Below are 19,961 nucleotides of genomic sequence, written 5' to 3' on the forward strand. Positions count from 1 at the left end.
AAGCTCTGCCAAATAAACACCTTTAGACTTGTCACCTGAAGCTTTCCGGTTAAAGTTTAGAGAAACAGCTAAACAGCCAGACGAAAGCTACTCAGAGTTTGCATACAAGCTAGCAAGCTTTTTGGAAAACTGGCTGAAAGGAGCTGAAGCGTTTGATGACAAGGTGAAAATGTTTGAAGAAATTTGCCTAGAGCAGTTTTATTCCACGCTTCCAACTAAATTGAGGGAATGGGGGCTCGACAGGCCAGACATGAAAACTGCATGAAAGGCAGCGGAGTATGCCGATGACTACTGCGCTAAACACCATTCTGCTAACACCGAAAAAAAAAAAACCAGACGGGTAGCAGGGATCTCCACAGCACAGCCGAGATTATCTTGTAAGCCAGAGAAGAAAGATGACATGAACTAAAGGAATCCTTTAACTTATGGCACAAGTCGTTTGAGGCGCAGAAACAAATTGTCTGCTTTAGCTGCCAGAAATCGGGACATGTCGCCGCGGTATGCCGGGTTGCGAAAGTGTCCCCGATCCTGTTGGTTCTCGAGCTAAACGAAGGCCTACTGCACCCGGACCTTCATGACATGGAAGCTAACGGAAAAGAATGTAACGTATTGATTGGCACAGGTGCAACGTATGGCATGGTGCACTCGTCCCTCATAAAGGCAGCAGATTTCGCGGGGGATTACGTGTGCTTATGGCAGGCCTTGGAAAAGAGTATGCTGAGCCTACCAGTAGCCAAAGTAACTTTGAAAGGTTCGTTTGGTGAAATTGAGACTGAACCAGCCGTCTCCAGACGAAGTATTGCCCAGGTGTCCATATTTGTTATCAAACAGAACGGCAAAAGAGCTGCTGAAGCCGGGAGTCACGCTCAACATGAACCTTGCGATGATTGTTACTAGGTCGATGGTGAAAAAAGCTAAAACTCAACCGCAGCTTCTTCCATGTGCTATCACTCGCAGCGCTATGGACCAACATCGCCGCCTGGCAGATAACAACAGCAGCCCAAGTTTAGGCTCGCAGGAATCCATTGACGAAGAAAGCGAACTTGAAACCAGTTGCATCCCCCCCACGAGCCGCGATTTTCAGGCGTTGTCTTCCGTTGATAAGGTTACGTTGATCGTGGAACAAAAGAAAGACTCAACTCTCACAAAATGCCGTGAAAGCAAGAAACAGACAGTGGCTCATTCCATGAAAGAAGTGGCATAATGCATTGTGTGTTTCACGGAAAGAAAGGTATAAGCGTTGACCAACTTGGGGTTCTTCTGAAGTACCACCACGAGAGAATTGTGGAGCTTGCCCATTGTTACGGTTGGCGTCTGGCACCACAGGCAGAAAGGGATTTCACCCAACCTTCTCTCACCGCGCCTCGTCAAAATGAGGCATGACTGCTCCTGCTACGGTCGGCGTCCCACTCCACGTGCAGAAAGAGGGACCCTTTCCTCGAACGGCCAGTCTACAGGAGAACTTCCATGAACCAGCAGTGTGCAAAAGAGACGGACAGGCGTCTACAATTCCAAGAGGTTGGATGGCCTCCTCCATGCAGCAGGCTCGGTATAACCAGAGAAGGAGGGGCCCTCTTTCTGTGCCGGTCACGTGACGTCGGCGGAAGCAAGATCCCTCCCACAATTGTAGAGAGCCTATTTAAGGGCTCTGAAATGTACTTTTGAACACTTCATTCTCTTCTCTTCATTTTTCAACCTTTGAATAAACCGTGCAAGTTTCGCACTAGAAATCGTCTTGCCCTTGCCTGGTCGCCATGGTCTACTGGATGCCTGCAGCCCGCCAACAACGCCACGCTATCCAATAAGAACTTCGGTCGAGCTTCGATAGGCAGGCGCCGCTACAACTCGGCAGCTGTACAATACGCTACCCTGGAGTATGCAACAAACTCATTGGCAGCGACTGGGATACGGAGCCCTAGAGACCCCAACTTGGACGACAACTACAAGATCGTAGCCTCTTCGTCCTGGTGACAACGTTCGGAAGGAAGGTGTCTGGATTCATGACTGCATATGATGAGTGCACGGCTTTTCTTCACTGAGATATCACTTGGCTTTACGTATTTTTTGGAAAGTACAGTGCAGTGATTTTTCTTTAACCGTTGACAGAAGTTTTGAGTACGTCAAGGTTGTAATAGAGTGAAGAGTTAGCAGCACTAAGGGCAGCCATGAACTTCAAGGCACTAAAGAAGCCAGAATTGTTGAGCTTGGCCAAAGAGTTGGGCCTCCAAATTGCCAAATCAATGAGAAAGTCAGAGATCATAGAGTCGATCGAAGCGATCGGGGCAGACGACGAACTGAAGGAATGCCTAGAGAGCATTGCAGAGAAAGAGGAAGAGCGTAAGCGCCTAGAGAAAGAGGAAGAAGCAGAGCGCGAGCGGGCAGCACATGAGGCCTAAGAAGAGCGGGCAGCACGTGAGGCCAAAGAAGAGCGCGACCTCGAAATGAAACGCCTAGAGATTGAGCTCCTGGAAGCTCAAAATACTGAAAGGCCTAGTACAGAGGCACGTGAAAGCAAGCACAGAATGACAGACTTGATGGCATCCTACGCAGTAGGAGGGGACATAGGTCTTTTTCTGGTACAGTTTGAGCGCACGTGTGAGAAGGCAAAATTCGCGAGAAACACGTGGCTGCAATGCTTGCTTACGTTACTGCCACATGAGGTAGCTAATATCATCGCCCGCACGGGGAAAAAAGAAGCAGAGGGCTTCGATGAAGTCAAAGCGAATCTGCTTAAATAGTATAGATTATCAGCAGAAGCATTCAGGCGAAAATTCAGGGATGTCAAGAAGACCTAAAGTGAGTCATATTCAGATTTTGCATACACCTTGGAGGTAAACCTGAAGGAATGGCTCAGAGAAGAGGGTGCACTGGGCGACGCCGAAAAGACAATGCAGTGCGTTGCTTTAGAACAGTTCTACCACCAGCTGCCAGTAAACATCAAGCATTGGGTTCAGGATTGGCCAGGCGTAGACACTGTTACGAGAGCGGCCGATCTCACTCAGGAGTACGTAACTCGCCGTGCGGACGAAGGCAATGAAGCTCCTAAGAAGGAGATGAATAAATACAGACCCGACAAGCCAAAGCGATGGTCAAAGTCGAGTCGGTATAAAACAATGGAAAGGTCAGATTCGGTGAAAACTAGTGATGAGGAAAGCGAGGGAGAAAAGGAACCACCTGAACGGAGTGCAGAAAGGCAGAAGGAAAAAACTTTCGAGGCCAAGAAACCAGTAGTGTGCTACAACTGCTAGCAAACGGAGCATATCTCTGTGGTGTGCAGAAATCCCAAAGTGGTATTGATGTCACTAAGTAGTAACGCAGAAAATCTGAACTTGCTAGAACCATACATTCGAGACCTCGTCGTAAACATCAAACCGTGTAGAGTGCTTCGCGACTCGGCAGCCACAATGGACGTAGTGCATCCGTCGTACGTAGAGGAAGGCCAATTCACAGGAGAATGTGCTTTGATAAGGCAAGCCGTAGAGGCCTCCAGTGTTTGTACCCTGTGGCCAAGATTCGTATCTAAGGCCCTTTTGGAGTACTGGACACTGAAGCCGCCATCTCAGCACATCTCCCACCGCAGTATCCGTATTTGTTTTCTAACAAATCAGAGGATTTGCTACGACGCAAGAGAATCAGGTTTAGTGAAGGGATAGTGCAAGCCTTCACTCGTTCTAAGGCAAGGGAGCTCGCGGCCAAGGCAGTGTACGAATGTACAGTGGTGGAGGAAACAGGTTTGACGGAGGATTCGTCAACCAGTACGGAACAGGACAGCCCTATAGGGGATAATGCGGAAAGTGCACCAGCTAAGGAAAAGGTCAGGAAAGCAGCGGAGCCTAAAATGTCTCGCGAGGCGAAATGCAGGAGAAAGTTATTGAACGTAAGCCCTGCCATGATAATTGCTGAGCAGGAAATGGGTAAGGCACAAAGCAATGCTGAGCATTACTATGACAGGACGGCTCGCATGCGACGCTTTGAAGTTGGGGAAAAGGTAATGATCCTGAAACTCTACCTGCAGAGGGAAGCCATTATGAACATATCCCTTAACCAACCGTAGGAGATGCCTGTCGACTTTCCAGAGTTAACAGCAGTGACGGAGGCAAAAGACATTCACGAGACCATTGACAAGCTAGTAGAACAGGCGGAGTTGAATCCCAATCAGAGGGCCGAACTGAGGGAACTTGTGTTTGAATTTAAAGACGTATTTTCAGACACACCGGGCAGGACCATCGCGATCGTTCACGATATCGAGTTGACCTCGTCGGACCCAGTTCGTTCGAAAGCTTATCGCGTTTCACCTCGTCAACGTGAAGTCATGGCCGCTGAAATAAACAAGATGTTAGAGCTAAGTGTAATAGAGCCAGGAGAGAGCGATTATACCTCACCTCTTATCTTAGTTGAGGTCCCAGGAAAGGAGCCGTGACCATGTATCGACTACCACAGGCTCAATTTAATCACGAAGGACCAGACTTATCCAATACCGCACATCGAGGAAAGGCTTGAGAAAGTGAGCAGTGCTAATTTCATCTCTACGCTCGATTTAGTCAGAGGGTACTGGCAAGTTCCGTTGACCGAGAGGGCAAGCAGGCTTGCGGCGTTTATTTCCCCGATGGGAACCTTTCATCCGAAAGTCCTGAGCTTTGGACTGATGAATGCGCCATATTGCTTCTCTAGCCTTATGGACCAGGTGCTACGAGGAATGGAGGATTTTGCACTTCCGTATCTCGATGACATAGCAATCTTTTCTTCATCATGGGTGAACCATATGCAACGCCTGCAAACCGTGCTGTATTGTCTACGAGAGGCCAACTTAACGGTTAAGGCTCCCAAATGCCAATTAGGGCGCGCGGAGGTAGCTTATCTAGGTCATGTAATAGGGCAAGGTCATCGTCGGCCTTCCGAGGTTAAACTAACCGCAATAGACAACTTCCCGCAGCCACGCATCAAGCGGGACATCAGATCATTCCTTGGCTTAGCAGGTTATTACCAAAGATATATCCCACGGTATTCCAAGATTGCGAGTTCTTTAATGGATGCTCTCAGAAAAACAGAATCACAAACGGTAAAGTGGGATGACGCAAAAGAAAAGGCTTTTAGCATGCTCAAGAAAGCACTAACGAGTCAGCCAATGTTGAACGCGCCCGACTACTCTAAGCCATGCATTCTTCTGTGTGATGCCAGCGACAGGGGTATGGGGGTGGTGCTCTGTCAAAAGATAGATGACAAGCATGAACACCCTGTACTGTATGCCAGTAGAAAGCTTTCAGTTCGTGAGGACGCATACAGTGCATCAGAAAAAAAATGCGCCTGTGTAGTATGGGCGGTGCAGAAGCTAGCTTGCTATATCGCTGGTTCAAGGTTCACCATAGAGACTGACCACTGTCCCCTCACATGGCTGCAGTCGATGTCTACGAAAAACGGTCGTCTTTTGCGCTGGAGCTTGGCTCTTCAACAGTACACCTTCGATATTCGCTACAAGAAGGGTAAGCTTAACGGCAATGCCGACGGTTTGAGTCGTTGCCCCTAGAGTAACGAAAGCCTCATGCTCACCCGGGTTTCCGTGGCATTCTTACGTTCGTTCATACTTGATTTTTTTTTTTTTCAAAGTGTAATCAATTGTTAGCTGATTTTAATAACCACCTCTTAACGCTTTCAAGAAATGGCTGTTTTTAGTGTTCAGGGGGGGGAGGACGTGCGTAAGGAATGGGAAAGGCGTAGCGGGTTTTCTTTTTTTTTTTTAAAGCCGGGTGTGTCTTGGAGGAGGGTGGCTTTGTGCTCGCTGCTTTGTGGTTGTGGGTCCGGCACTGTTCTGGGGTGATTGCTTGCCCACGCAGGAGACGAAAAGTTGCGAGACCTGCTTGCAAGACCAATTTCACTGGACCGGACCAGGGAGAACAGTCACAAGAGCACCACGAGGACTGATGACTCCCAGAAATCTATGAGCTACGAACTAAGGGTTCGTCACCTGTAAGGGGAATTCTGCTACTGAAATGCCGATCCCTCCGGCTGCTGGCCCCTACGCGTCGGGATCTTCCTCCCCCGCCGGAGATGCTGTTACGGTTGGCGTCTGGCACCACATGCAGAAAGGGATTTCACCCGACCTTCTCTCACCATGCCTCGTCAAAATGTGGCGTGACTGCTCCTGCTATGGTTGGCGTTCCGCACCACGTGCAGAAAGAGGGACCCTTTGCTCGAACGGCCAGTCTACAGGAGAACTTCCACGAACCAGCAACGCGCAAAAAAAACGGACAGGCGACTACAATTCCAGGAGGCGGGACGGCCTCCTCCTTGCAGCAGACTCGGTATAACCAGAGGAGGAGGGGCCCTCTTTCTGTGCCGGTCACGTGACGTCGACGGAAGCAAGATCCCTCCCAAGATTGTAGAGAGCCTACTTAAGGGGCTCCGAAATGTACTTTTGAACACTTCATTCTCTTTTCTTCATTTTTCATCAACCTTTGAATAAACCGTGCAAGTTTCGCACTAGAAATCGTCTCGCCCTTGCTTGGTCGCCATGGTCTACCATATGCCTGCAGCCCGGCGACAACGCCACGCTATCCAATAAGTAACGTCGGTCGAGCTTCGATAGGCAGGCGCCGCTACAACTCGGCAGCAGTACGATACGCTACCCTGGAGTACGCAACACCATCGGGCAGGCTTGTCCAGTCATCTCAGCATTAACAAAACAAAAGCAAGGTTGCTAAGCGAATATTACTGGCCCGGCTACTGTGGAACAGTGTGTTCGTAGCTGTGACGTTCGTCAGAGTACAGGTAGACCAAACGAGAAACGAAAGGCGCCCATGGCCACTGTACCCATTATTATGGAAACGTTCCACCGATTCGTGGTAGACGTCGTCGGGCCTTTGCCTGAACAAAGTCGGGGTTTAAATATCTCTTGACAATGGTGTGCCCCAGAAATAAATTTTTGGAGGCGGTGTCATTGAGTGCCCAGACGTCTACAGAAATGGTAGATGCACTTCTCTACATTATTTCCCGCGTTGGTTTTGCGAGCGAAATCCAGTCGGATCTTTGCAGCGTCTTTACAAGTGATTTGACCACCACATTTCTTAACAAGTGTGGCATCAAGATACACCACTTCTCTGTTCATCATCCACAAAGCAACCGTGTTGAGAAGGTTAATTCAGTAATTAAGCGCGTATTACGGGCCTTGTGTTACAAACAGAAAAAGGAATGGGACACTGTGTTGCCAGCTACGCTATTTTCTTTATGTTCTGTGGCCCATGAGTCTAAAGGTTTCAGTCCAGCAGAGCTCCTGTATGGGAGGTCATTGCGCCGCTTAAGCTAGTTTCTGAGAAGTGGGAAGATAAGGGAAGCAATCCAACGGTGGTCGAGTACGTTTGCAACCTGCTGCAGCACTTGTATGACACACAGATTCTTGTGGAGGCTAACATGCTCGCAGCACAGGCAAAAGCAAAAAGTGGCAGTGGCTTAGCTTGGCTATGCCAGGATATACGTAGCAAAAGGTAAGGCATAGCATGGTTAGCCTTGGTTAATCTTGATTGCAAGTCCAGGTTAGCCTGGTTGTCTAGCTATGCTGCGGCGTTTAGCCAGTCGTTCGGCGTGCTGTTTGTCTGTTACCTGGGCGATTCGTTTCCTCTTCATATCATTTCGATGTCAATTCCAGGCCTCCTCCTGCTTATCAGAATTGTCGCCATCCATACTGCCGCCTCAACTGTGGTTGCGGCGCACGCAAGCTCTCCTTTTCAATCCTCCGACATGTTATCAGGCATGCGATGCAGCTGGCAAAGCGAGCAGAGGCGAGCCCAACGACGAGGAACGTGGTGTGACATCATACCAAACGGCGGCGGTGGAACGGCACAGCGCGGCGCAGCGGTGGAACACCTGTGGCTCGGTGCTACTAGTGGCGCATGCGCAGTAGTGACTAGGGAGCGAGAGAGAGAGAGAAATATCCGCGGCCTGGCGCGCATTGTTATGTCATGTGCCTCCTCAGAGCACCGCCACAACGAAATCGCAAGTTCATGGCCAGTAAAGCTTTGGCTTTAAAAAGCACTATGATAGAAACAGCAGCATACACCAATTCCATGAAGGGCAAAAAGTGCTTATGCTACGCACTTCGAAAGCGAACAAGTTGGAACTGGGAAGGCCCCGGGACTGTACAACAAAAGCTTTCAGACATTAACTATGTTATCAAACTGCCAGGTCGTAAGAAGGAAGTGCATATCTATCACTGTAACCTCATGAAGCCGTATGCAAAGCGAGTGCAGATTGTGAACTTGTTGCTAAATGAACTGGAACAAGTGATAGCCGAACTTCCAGATATCCCACGTAACCTAATTTGTTTTTCGATTGATGAGAACCTTGCTTTGACAGTCAACAGAGCTGTTCTCAGTGAAAGCCAGCTTGCAGATCTGACAGATTTGATAACCGAGTATAAACAAGTGTTCTCAAAGGTGCCCGGTCGAACCAATCTGATGACTCATGATATTGAGTTAACCTCTCCTGGCAGCACGAGATGTAAAGCTCACCGATGTTCACCTCGGCAAGAAAGACTGATGAGGGAGGCCATCAAACAGATGATGACGCTTAAAGTGGCCGAAATGGATGAAGGAGAGTTCATGTCCACAGTGATAATTGTGGAAACCGTAAGTGTGTAGATTACCGTAAGCTTAACGCGGTGACTGTTACCAAAGTGTACCCCATACCGCACGTAGAAGATTGTCTTGAAAAAGTGAGCAGAGCGAAGTTTATTTCCATGCTCAACTTAGTGTAAGGGTTCTGGCAAGTGCCGTGGAGTGAACGAGCGAGCCACTTAGCTTCCTTCGTGATGCCTTTCGACTCCTTCCGACCTTTGGTTCTACCTTTTGGGCTCAAAAATTCCCCCTTTGCATTTTCAAGGCTCATGAACCAAATCCTAGCTGGAGCAGAGGCATTCGCACTACCCTACTTAGACGACAGCGCCGTATATTCAGATTCTTGGCCTCAGCATGTGAACCAACTGCGTGAAATGCTAGATAGGCTCTGAAAGGCTGGCTTAACTTTAAAAGCCCAGAAATGTAGGTTAGGTTGCTCCGAAGTTGACTACTTAGGACACTGATTAGGCCAAGGGCATCGAAGCCCACTTGAGTTGACGATTCTGGCGATCAGTGTTTCCCCGGCCAGAAACGAAAACAGAACTCCGCATGTTTTTAGGGATGGTAGGTTATTACCAACACTGCATCAAGGGCTTCTCGGAGGTTGCTAGCTCACTTACCAATGCACTAAAGAAAGACGTCCCTAGTCGGGTAGAATGGGATGAAGCCAAACAGACTGCATTTGCTTCTTTGAAAGCTGCGCTCGCAGAAAAGCCAGTTCTCGTAAGCCCAGACTACTCAAGGCCCTTTCTTGTGCAGTGTGACACCAGCGAAAAAAGGGGTGGGTGTAGTATTAGGCCAGGAAAACGAGCACGGACACGAACATCCGATTCTGTACGTGAGCTGAAAGCTGACCGCTCGCGAACAAGCCTACAGTACCATAGAAAAAGAATGCGTGTGCCTGGTGTGGGCTGTAGAGAAGCTCTCGTGTTACTTGTTGGGTTCAGAATTTATTTTTATTACAGATCATAGGCTGCTCACATGGCTTCAATAAATGTCGAACAAAGAGGGTAGATTGCTGCGTTGGAGCCTCAGTTTGCAACTGTATGCATTCACGGTTAAACACAAGAAAGGATCTTTGCATGCAAATGCAGATGGCTTGAGCAGGGCCTTCTCTCACTCAGTGTCACTCGGCAGTAATGCAGCGAAGCATTCATTCTGAATTCATTATCCAGCCTGGGCCTGTTAAGGGTCCTCACTAGTCATCAGTTATGTTGCTTTTAGAAAGATTCCAAAACCCTCTACGTAACGGGGTCGGGCTGGGCCACATTCTGCGGTTGTTGTGGTGCTTGCGGGGGCTTGCCTTCTTGCCTATGCCCAGAATCTTGGCCATGGACTCCTCCATGAGCAACCTTCTGAGGTCTGTGGTCACCTGAGGACCCGGTGCTTGATCCATCTATGCAACAGTAGCTCAATACTCCAGAACCACTTCACACCACGGGCTCATCTGTCAAGAATGCACCCAATTTGGCCATGGACACCTCCACTAGCAACCCTGTGACGTCTGGGGTCACCAGAGGTCCTGGTGTCCGATCCATTTACGCATAAGTAGCACCCAGTATGCCGGAATCATTTCATACCCTGGGCCCACCTGCCAAGACTTCGCCCGCTTGAACTGCTTAAAAGGAAACACGAATGTGCTGTTCTGTCAACCTCGACAAACTTTCGAAAGTGTGTTCATGTTGCAGTGTGGACCTTCTGGGAACCCCCCATTCTTCTACCATGGGGAGGAGCTGTTGCGCTCACGTGCATGCGTCTACCTTCACCAAGCGCCAAAGCCTGGCAAGCCTGTCAGCGTGATAATGTGCCGTCGCGCATGGTTGCTATCGTGAGGAGGGTTGTGTTTCCCTCTCCCTTCGTGAAGGCGAGGCTGTGAAAAAGAATAGCGAAGCCACGCCGAGAATGCTGTGTATCTACCAGCAGCAGTTATGCCGGATTGAAATAATGTTGTTCATCGTCCAGCGTCATATTCCTGTCTCGGCTCGGAGCCCTGCTCGGCCAAACGTAACAAGGCGCATTCAAAAAACAAATTAAAGCTCTATGCTGATGGAACAATAATATTAGAAATTTTTTCGATACGTTGGAAGATTTTCATGTTGTATGAAGAATCTGTATTATTATATTATGACTACCTTCTTATAATTAGTGGTGTCCTGTTCGTTTACATTTCATTAATATTTACTATGGACAAACTCATGCTAATTTTATATCTTCATAGCAAGTGTACCTTTATAACTAATGATGCAATGTTTTATGCTAATAGTGTATACAGTAGAACCTTGTTCATACAATCTCATTTTGTACATTTTGTACAATCTCATTTTGTCAGTTCCAAGATTCACAATCGAGAACGAAAAAAATGAGCCAATACACTTACGCTTCTTTTTTACCGGTTAATGCATTCCTGGAAAACAATCTTTCGGCACCAATGTTCGGTATATTGCCAAACTGCAATAACAGTATACATTTTCCGGCCACTAGACCTCATGTCAACAAGAAAAGGTGCAAGGCAAGTGCGATCGGGAGCAGTAGGTGCCTGCCTGCAACGGAAGCTTTTCCAATGTACTCACTCACCTGTGCCACGTAACAGTGCTGCCACGCACTGGCTTTCCTATCCTGGTACTAGCAAATGTAGCGGGTCGTTGCAAGTCACCATTCACAACTATCATGGCCAACCCATTGTGATAAGCATCTTCGCCTATCTATTTTTACCTTCTGTGGTGAATTAGCAGCTATGGTGTTGCACTGCTAAGCATGAGGTCATGGGATGAAGTCGCGACTGTGGCAGCTGCCTTTCGATGAGGGCAAAATGCAAAAATGCCTGTGTCCTGTGCATTGGTGACACATTAAAGATCCCCTGGTGGCCTAAATTAATCATGAGCCCTCCCCTATGGTGTGCCTCATAATCAAATCGTAGTTACGGCACTTAAAATCCCAGAATTCAACCTATCTGTCATGTGACATGTGATCATGTGATCATGAGTGCATGTGACATAGTACTATTGGAAGCGTACTGCACGGTTTTAATAGGCAATAACCCAAACGCGCTCTTGTTCCCTGCTGCAGACGGTGCGAAGTGAGCGTTGTGTTTCGATCTGATGGCATAGTAGCCTTGCATTCCAGCGCAGCCCACTAGCTCAATTTCGGTTCAGTTTCTTATCGTCATGTTAAAAGGGCAATGCATGTTTGGGTCGCTTGCGCACCACCAAATTGGCATGTGTCAGTGTCTCGAGCTGCAACGATTCAGGCAAACCTTCGCATTACACAGACGTCAACTACAGATAAGTCTGCAAAATTTTTTGAAGATTGGCTTTGGAGATTATAATTTTACCCATTCGTACATTTTTATCTTGCATTTTTTTTCCCCAGCATGTATGAACCAGGTTCTTCTGTATATAAATTGAGTGTGCTGAAATTTTGTATATATGTGCAGAAGACTGGCTAAGTTGTAATTCTCTTTCTTTTCAATGTCTGTTTGAGTAGAATAGTATCAAAATCAGAAATATGTGATAACATTATCTAAACTGTATTTGAAAATGGGGCCTTTGTCAGGCATGCAGATTATTAACCCTCAACTTGGATGTTCAATAAAATAAAATTCTCAATCAACTACTAAAAAAGTTAATTGTATGGCCACTAGCATGCACTTAGCATGGGCTTTCTACAGCACATGCTCTTTCATTGTAACTACACAAATCACACTTATAGACTATTCTACTAGAGGATTAGAGTTGTCGCCATCACAGGCTGTTAACATGGCCTGTAACAATTGATGCACGGCACCGTGGGCAGTTGCGTGCGCGAAAATGGTTGCACAAACGTGTTCCGTCTTTCCAGACCATGTTAGGTTGACATCACTTTCTTTTTCTTTGCAGCCTTTCAACACTTTAAGTGCTGGTCTCAAATCAACTCATCTGGGCATCCGTGCACACCCCTGGTCAACTCCATAAAGCTGTGTCACTACTTCTGATGAATCCCTGCCTTTCTTGAAATATTTGTGAATGTGAAACCCCCACAAGCTGGTTGTGCTCTCTACGGAGAGACTGGTTAGACTTAAATTGCATGGCAGCTCTTGTTTTTATGTGATAGGCGCCACAATAAAGTTATCTGTTGGTGCTGTTCCAGTCTCTCCAATATGGCTAACAAGTACAAGAAGCCCACATGGTTTTTCAATGATGCCGAAATTCAAGAGCTCCTTGTGAACTAAAATTTGGGGGATGCTGATATTGATTATGAGACTTGTTTGAGAGATAATGGTAGCGATGAAGAGGCCATTTGGCATGTGAAACTGCCCATTAAAACAAGACATAGCAGCACTGCATAGACTTCCGACAGCACTCGACTTTAACCAATATACAGATCAACGAACATTGTAAAATGTTCAGCAACACATTAAGATGTACTATTTAAATCTAAAGCCTGCGGTGACGTGTTACTTAAACCGAAATTAATTTTGATGGGCATACAGCAGGCACAAACGCCTCGAATGCTCAGCATGCAAAGGGTTAATTATCACAATGAGCAAGTTCTGTACATTCCCTTGTAGCAAGGAGGGTGCAAAGGATGCTCAGAGCAACTGCGGTAGTGTGCCCACAGGTAAACACTCACCCATGTCATTAAGCCAGAGAGCAATGCGGTAGTAGACGGTGTCAAGCACGTGGATCACCACAGCCAGCAGTATCTATGGCAGTAAAGGGCAGTGGGCAACACATTTGCTGAGCGGCTACTTGCTGGAACTACTTTGCAAAACGTGCCAAGGCAATTCAATGTGTGAGGCAAGTAGCTGAAACAAAGCACTACATGTAAATCACCAAAGTTCAGTTTCACCCACTTGAATGTGAATAACCTCAAGGAAAAAATACTAAAATAGCAACTTGAAACGTGGACATTTAATTTCTTTTTCTTGTGTATGGGTCTTCAATACTGTTTTTGTGCAGTTTAAGTTATATTTAAACGAAAATAGTTTGATGTACAAAGCACGAAAAATCAGAAAAATAATATAAGCAGTCAAATTTCCCTACAAACATGCAACTGGATGAGAGGGTCTCCCCATCTTGTTTTGTATGGAATTTCTTGTATAAGATTGCATTTAAATGGGCTGGTTGGTATATGGTTTACTAAGGAAAAAACAGCGTGAAGATGGCAAAGATGGAAGAGACAACACAATTAACCCTTTCGCTGTCACGGACGTACCGGTACGTCATCGCGCTTCCCCCCCTCAGTGTCACTGACATACCGGTACGTTCTCTATCGCGCGTTCAAAATTTCGCGCCTGAGCGCAAAGCTGGCGCTCCCGGACTTGGCCACGCCATCTGTTGACTCTTCCTACAAGTTCGTATTTTCGCCCCGACCTGTGTTAGTACATGTATTGAAGAGTACGGTGCGACTGCCACGCCTTCCTCTCTTTTTGCGGAGTGGCGCGGTGGCTCCGCGTTTGCTGGATCATGCGTCGCGCGCGTGTGGTTATGGGTTCAAGGGTTGTTCTGCCATCTCCGCCGGTTTGAAGGTTTTTATTTTTCTTCTGTTGGTGCGTCTGCTACGGCGCGTCAAGTTCAGGCGCACGCGTCGCCGTTGCCTCTCCAAAAAGGGTGACTCGATTGCTGCTTTCGCTCTCTCGCCGCACCCTTGCTTCCGACTTGCAGCAGTAAACGTAATGCCCTTCGAAGTTTGTTTTAGCCTTTTTCCATCTCCCTCTTCTTGATCACACAACGTCCCATTTATCTCCGTTGCGCGGGCGACTGAAAGCGCATCCTCCCTGCGCGCGGTTACTTTCGGATAGCTGAGCGGCGCGAGACCTTTGTCTGTTCATTGGAGCGGTGGCTCTTACGATTCAGAATATGAGCCGAGCTTGGATTTGGACTCGGACAGCGTCTAACGCGACGAAGAGATGAGTTCCGCATCGTCAGATTCGGATGTTGAACGGATGTTATTGTCAGGCTGATGATGATGATGATGTTTACTAATAACAGCTGCAGAACATTGAAATGTGCATATTGCATTGACTATGTTATTTGTATACCAATCATAGTAAAAAATAAATTGCTATGTTCATTCCCTGTTATGCTCGTTCCCTGAAACCAAGCCGACACTGGGGGTGCGTCACGGCCAGAAAGGTCCGACAGCGAAAGGGTTAAATGACAAAGTGCTTCATTGTGCCATTTCTTCTCTCGGGGTCTCATCTTTGCAATTTTTTCTTAATGTTTCTGTTTCATAATATAATCCTGAAACACACCTTGCCCATCACAACACCCCCCTGCATTTTTCTTCATAATGAATTCCTTAACAATGCAGAGCTAGCAACACTTCAGGTGCAGACAATAAGAGAACTGCTTCCTCTGAAACAGTGCAACCTTTGATGAAGTCTGCTAAATGAAATTTAGACAGATGTCGTCTACGACTGACCTTAGGCAAGAAAGAAAAGTTGCCCAGAAAGTGCCTCTGGACACGCCACTCGTCCCACCAGTGCTGAAATCCATAAGACAAAGTCACCAATGAGACACATTTGGCTATCATGGGGTAGCAGATGAGATTTAGGAAAATGCGCAAACTAAAACAAATGTAATAGCTGCTGCATATTAAACACATGTAATAACGATATGCACAGAACTGTTATGCCTTAATTCACATTTTACATGCAACAAGAGTCACTACAATTTGCATTTTCAACCAATAACTTTCAGGAACATAGCTTTCACTGCACATTATCTGGCTGAATGCTGGAGAAACATGTGTGACAAAAAAATTTCACACCTGCCATTAGCACTATTTTTACAATGCAAAGCTTTCGAACACATTGACAAAATAGTGATTGCTTTAGTCAAGTGTAAACACTGAAGGTTACATAACGCTAGTGCGAAAGTAGCTCCTGAAGTAATTGATTGACCAGAAGAAAGGGAATATAGGTGATGCTCCACACATTGAAATTCCTGTAGCAGCAGAACTGGAGAAATAAAACTAGGTTTGGGACGGCAGTAACACCAGTGCCCTATCATTGTGTGTTATTACGTTCCAACACATTTGTAGCTGAGCGGTACTGCTCAAAACTAATAAAACTTATGGATATTATGCTGAATCTGTTTATACTGAATCTGTGTGAAATCTGTTTTTACTAAAGATGATGACCTGCACATCAAAATTTCAGCAATTGGCAACTCTGCTACAAGTCTGCCTCAAGTTCTTTGCCTCAATATGTCGTGAAATGAAAACACGTATAGAGCTGCACTCAACTTTCACATTAGGGAGTATCGTAATCGTTGGTCTTTTTTTTTTCTTGCATTTCTTTTTACGCTGTGTGAATGAGGTTCTGCTTATCCCTCTCACAATATTTTATGTGACTCTGTGTGGGATTTGTCAAAGGATGCGGCTGACAGCTTTCCTGGCGCTGTGCACAGACTGCAAGCTTGGCACAGTGCCAGAAATAATGGCGGTTGTAAACACCAACACATCCGGTGCTGAGTCGAGTGATATTTGGCAGAGTCATAGTTGAGAGTTTTAGTGTGTTTTATAGACATATTTTCATGTTCCATAAGTGTTCTTGTCAAGCAAAACATTTTCAAAGGCAACATTCACGATTAAGCTGCTGCCAAGAATTTACACTAGCAGTGAAGCAGAACAGACTTGGTAATTGCAATAACTCTATAAGGTCAGAGTGTGAGCTAGTTGGTACGATGCCTTTGTGGTGAAGCAGTGCGAGGAAAACACAGATGAGAGAACACAAGGATGGGTGCTGTTCATGTTTTCCTAGCGCTATTTGACCATAACAACTCTATGGTTGTCTGGTTGACCTCTGCACCACCAATTCGACCATTTATGCCTGTGGCAATTTGGTATTACGCACAGTATAGCGCAATACCTGACACGCTAGGACTCTCTCCGAAAGCAATTGCCCGAGAATGCCACTCCAGGTTGTAATCGAGCGCAAGATAAACCTACAGCAACCTTCACAAAAACGTGCACTCTCGCCATCACAAGGTGACATTATCTCTGACGGTAGGCAGCTGTCAACGCTGCAAACACAGTTTCGTATCCGACTGAACATGCAGGCAACTTTTGGACCCATTTTCTCTGAAAAAACGTGTGCGTTAGATTTGGGCAAATATGATAACGTTTTGTTGGGAAAGATGGACTATATTGTATTCTCCAGGAGCCAAAGACTAAACTTGGCATTTAGAGAACATTTACTACACCACAACAGTCCAAATACAAAAAAGTACTTTGAAATTCATGATCTTGTGCTGACATATGGCTGCCGAGATTTTGGCATAAAATTTAAAGAAAGAGTAGTTGGACTTCGACTTTTACTTTTTCTTCCAGTAGCACTGCAAAATTAAAGAAATGTTTTAAAGAAGACTACTTTTTCATTATAAACTCCTTTGGTGTTTCTCTTTAGCATCCCTCTAAATTATGCCCTCATCTATATTAACCATTAGTGCTTGCTGAAAGCTGTTCATTATTACAGAGGAATAGAACAACGCAACCATACAAAATTTGAAATTTAATGTCAGCATTGTGGAGAGTGTTGACACCCTGGTTTTCTACAAGAGACCCTTGGACAATATTGAAGCACCTGGAGCTGAAAGATGAGGAAGACGGCCAGTACTACAATCAGAAGGCAGCAAGCCACCACTGGCAGTGTCACAAGATATCGGAACAGGTGCCTCTTCCAGCCAGGATAGTTGGGCTCTAAGCGCCCTGTCACAGGACTCCGGCTGGGCTCACCCTGAAAAGTATAAAGAAGACCACAGTGCAAATATTGCATGTCTCGAGTTGCTTTGATTTAGAAGTACTGACTGTTGGGTGCATTGGTAATCCATACTGTGCTCATTTCTATTTGTTTGCACCATTCTTACTTGACATTGATTTGATTCATGAGGTTCAACATGCCAAGGCAACAATAGGCCTACAAGAGGCACTGTAGAGAAGGCCTCTGGATTAATTTTGACCACCTGGAGTTCTCCAAGGTACACCTCAATTTAGGTGCATGAGCGTTTTTGCATTTTGCCCCCATCTAAATGTGGCCACTCTGGCCAGGAATCAAAAGAACAACATCGTGCTCAGCAGGTGAAGACCGTAGCCACTATGCCACCATGGTGGGTGAGATGCATTGAGTGACACGCACCTAGTACTTGGCTACCTACATGCCAAGTTTGCTCACTTTGCGCTTTAATACCGATACCCGCACAAAATGTTTATTTTCTATCTAAATGCAGATAACACATTAAGAATAAGCCTAATCAATGAAAAGAAAAAATATTTTGCAGAAGCTTTTTCAGCAACAGAGAGAAACACCAGGCAGAAAACTGGAAGTGGGCTTCTCCTCAACACACCTACGGTTTCATTTGGAACTTGTACAGACGGTTCTAATCATATGTAAACCGAACCATAGGTAAACCAAACCTAACCATGCCAAACTTCTTTTCTCCCGTCCTGTGTCCCTGCTGCAAACCAATTTCTGCCTGTGATAGAGTGCTGGCGGAAGACATTTAGTCAGAAACTTCGTACTCAATACTGAGGCCTGGCAAGAAAAAATTTGCGTGAATAAAGGGTTGAGTAACACAACATTCCAATTCAAAGAACTATGATTGGCTATGATTGACAGTTTTATAAAGCTAGGTATCATCAGACAAGTTTCCGTTGCAAGCTCAATGAAGAAATGAAACAAAAATACACACATAATCCAGTGTTTCCCTGCTTATGTGCTTCCCTGCTGATGATGCGGAAGTTAAGTTACCACCACAATGTCTGCTATTTGTGGTGAACTAAAAAAAAAAACATTTTTCTTAGTTGTTTTCCAGAATAACATTTAAGAAATCCATCCCTCTTCCCCTACCGACTTCAAGAACTGAAATTAGAGTTATTTTAGTAATTAGTGCTAACATAAAACAATCTATGGTACTGTATTTACTGTATCCTATTTCTTTTCCAGAAAAACGTATAAATTAATTATATGAGCATTAAGTTTGAGTACAAAGCCCAAATGATAATTATGACAGGCCACTATCATTAGCATTAGAAATTTACGTAATCCAATCAAATTCACAAGTCACTGCAGCGGTACGAGCAATGGTAGCCTTGTGATTGCTCTGGTAAGTTTTTTAGGTTGCCATGGTCTGCAAGGTAAACATTTGTGACTGAAGCATGTAACAAAGCAGTGATAGCAACACTCCATCTGCAAACTGTGACACTGATTGCCTCATAAGGCTGAACTGGATCTTTCTTTGCTTGCCAAGTTCAGAGACAGAAGCCTCCCTTTTCTTTCAAGTCAAATGGGGCTACCAAGTCTGGTAAAGGCATTATCATAGAAGAGAGACTGTACAGCACAATCTCCATGCAAGATTTGAGTACCAACAGGCTAGCAGTAAATTCAAAATGGCTAATTTATGAATACAGCACATAAATTGTGTGGAAATTCACAAAATGGGAGGAAGATTCATTTACCCAACTGTGAAATGAAGCTGCAAAAGAAAAAAAAAATAAGAACCCATAAAGTTAAACTCATCATTCACTATTGAGTGGACAACAATTTTTCCTTTCATTAATTTTTTCTCGAAAGGAAAGCAAGAAAGGCCCATACAGGTTCAGCGCAAAGCACAGCGGTACAAATCTACAAAGGAAACCTGTATCATTTTCCCTAGTAGCTTCATGCCTGTCACTGCTTCTCTCTTTCAAAACTTTTTTCACTTTTTACCTTCCATAAGCTACAGTTTGTGCAGTGCTCACGAAAAGCTTGGGACAGCACAAAAGGAAGTGCACAGGACACATGCTGTTTCGCAACTATGTATGTAATTGCTGAACAGTGCACGTCCTGTTCACTTTCCTTTCTGTTGTCCCAAGCTTTTTGAGAGTGCTGCACAGATCACAAGATGAAACATTTGTGAAATGTGCTATTTCAAATGCTATATAGAGAGAGAAATGTTTATTAATACAAATAATGAAGACAAGAATAAATATAAAAGGCAAACCCCGTGGTGTTTCAGGAGACATGCCTAGATTAGATTAATTGTTTCACTCCTCAACAGGTAGAGCAGCAAACTCCCTCCCAAGTACCGACCGTGCCCAATGCTGCTTAGCTTCGGGGATCGGACGAGAACCGGCGCATTCAGCATGGTACGGCCAATGGCAGAGCAGCAAACTGTTGTGTGTGGCTTTCTGGTGAGAAGAATGCTATAATAGCACGCCTATGGGAGAGTAACGCAGGTGAGTACTTCAAGGTAGTGAATTAAGTTATAAGAAATTAAAAAATCCGTACTTTTGAAGGCTGTAACGCAAAGTATTACATGCAGGAATGCAGAATATAAAGCGTGCAAGTGTGGGCATGAGCATGCGGCAGTAGATTAGGCAAAGCGCGAATACTCC

General features: G+C 45.6%; 1 protein-coding gene across 1 annotated transcript in view; it reads right to left on the minus strand.

Annotated features, from left to right (window-relative positions):
- wwk (anoctamin 8 white walker) overlaps positions 1 to 19,961 on the minus strand; it is an 85,575-nt gene that overhangs the window by 45,258 nt on the left and 20,356 nt on the right. The window contains exons 7-9 of the mRNA XM_050190140.3: positions 17,173 to 17,325; positions 15,009 to 15,071; positions 13,215 to 13,287 (exon numbers count right to left, since the gene is read on the minus strand). Of these exons, the coding sequence (XP_050046097.1) occupies positions 13,215 to 13,287; positions 15,009 to 15,071; positions 17,173 to 17,325 (289 nt within the window). The remainder of the gene's footprint in view (positions 1 to 13,214; positions 13,288 to 15,008; positions 15,072 to 17,172; positions 17,326 to 19,961) is intronic.

Source organism: Dermacentor andersoni, chromosome 2, assembly GCF_023375885.2.
Source record: "Dermacentor andersoni chromosome 2, qqDerAnde1_hic_scaffold, whole genome shotgun sequence".
Lineage (NCBI taxonomy): Eukaryota > Metazoa > Arthropoda > Arachnida > Ixodida > Ixodidae > Dermacentor > Dermacentor andersoni.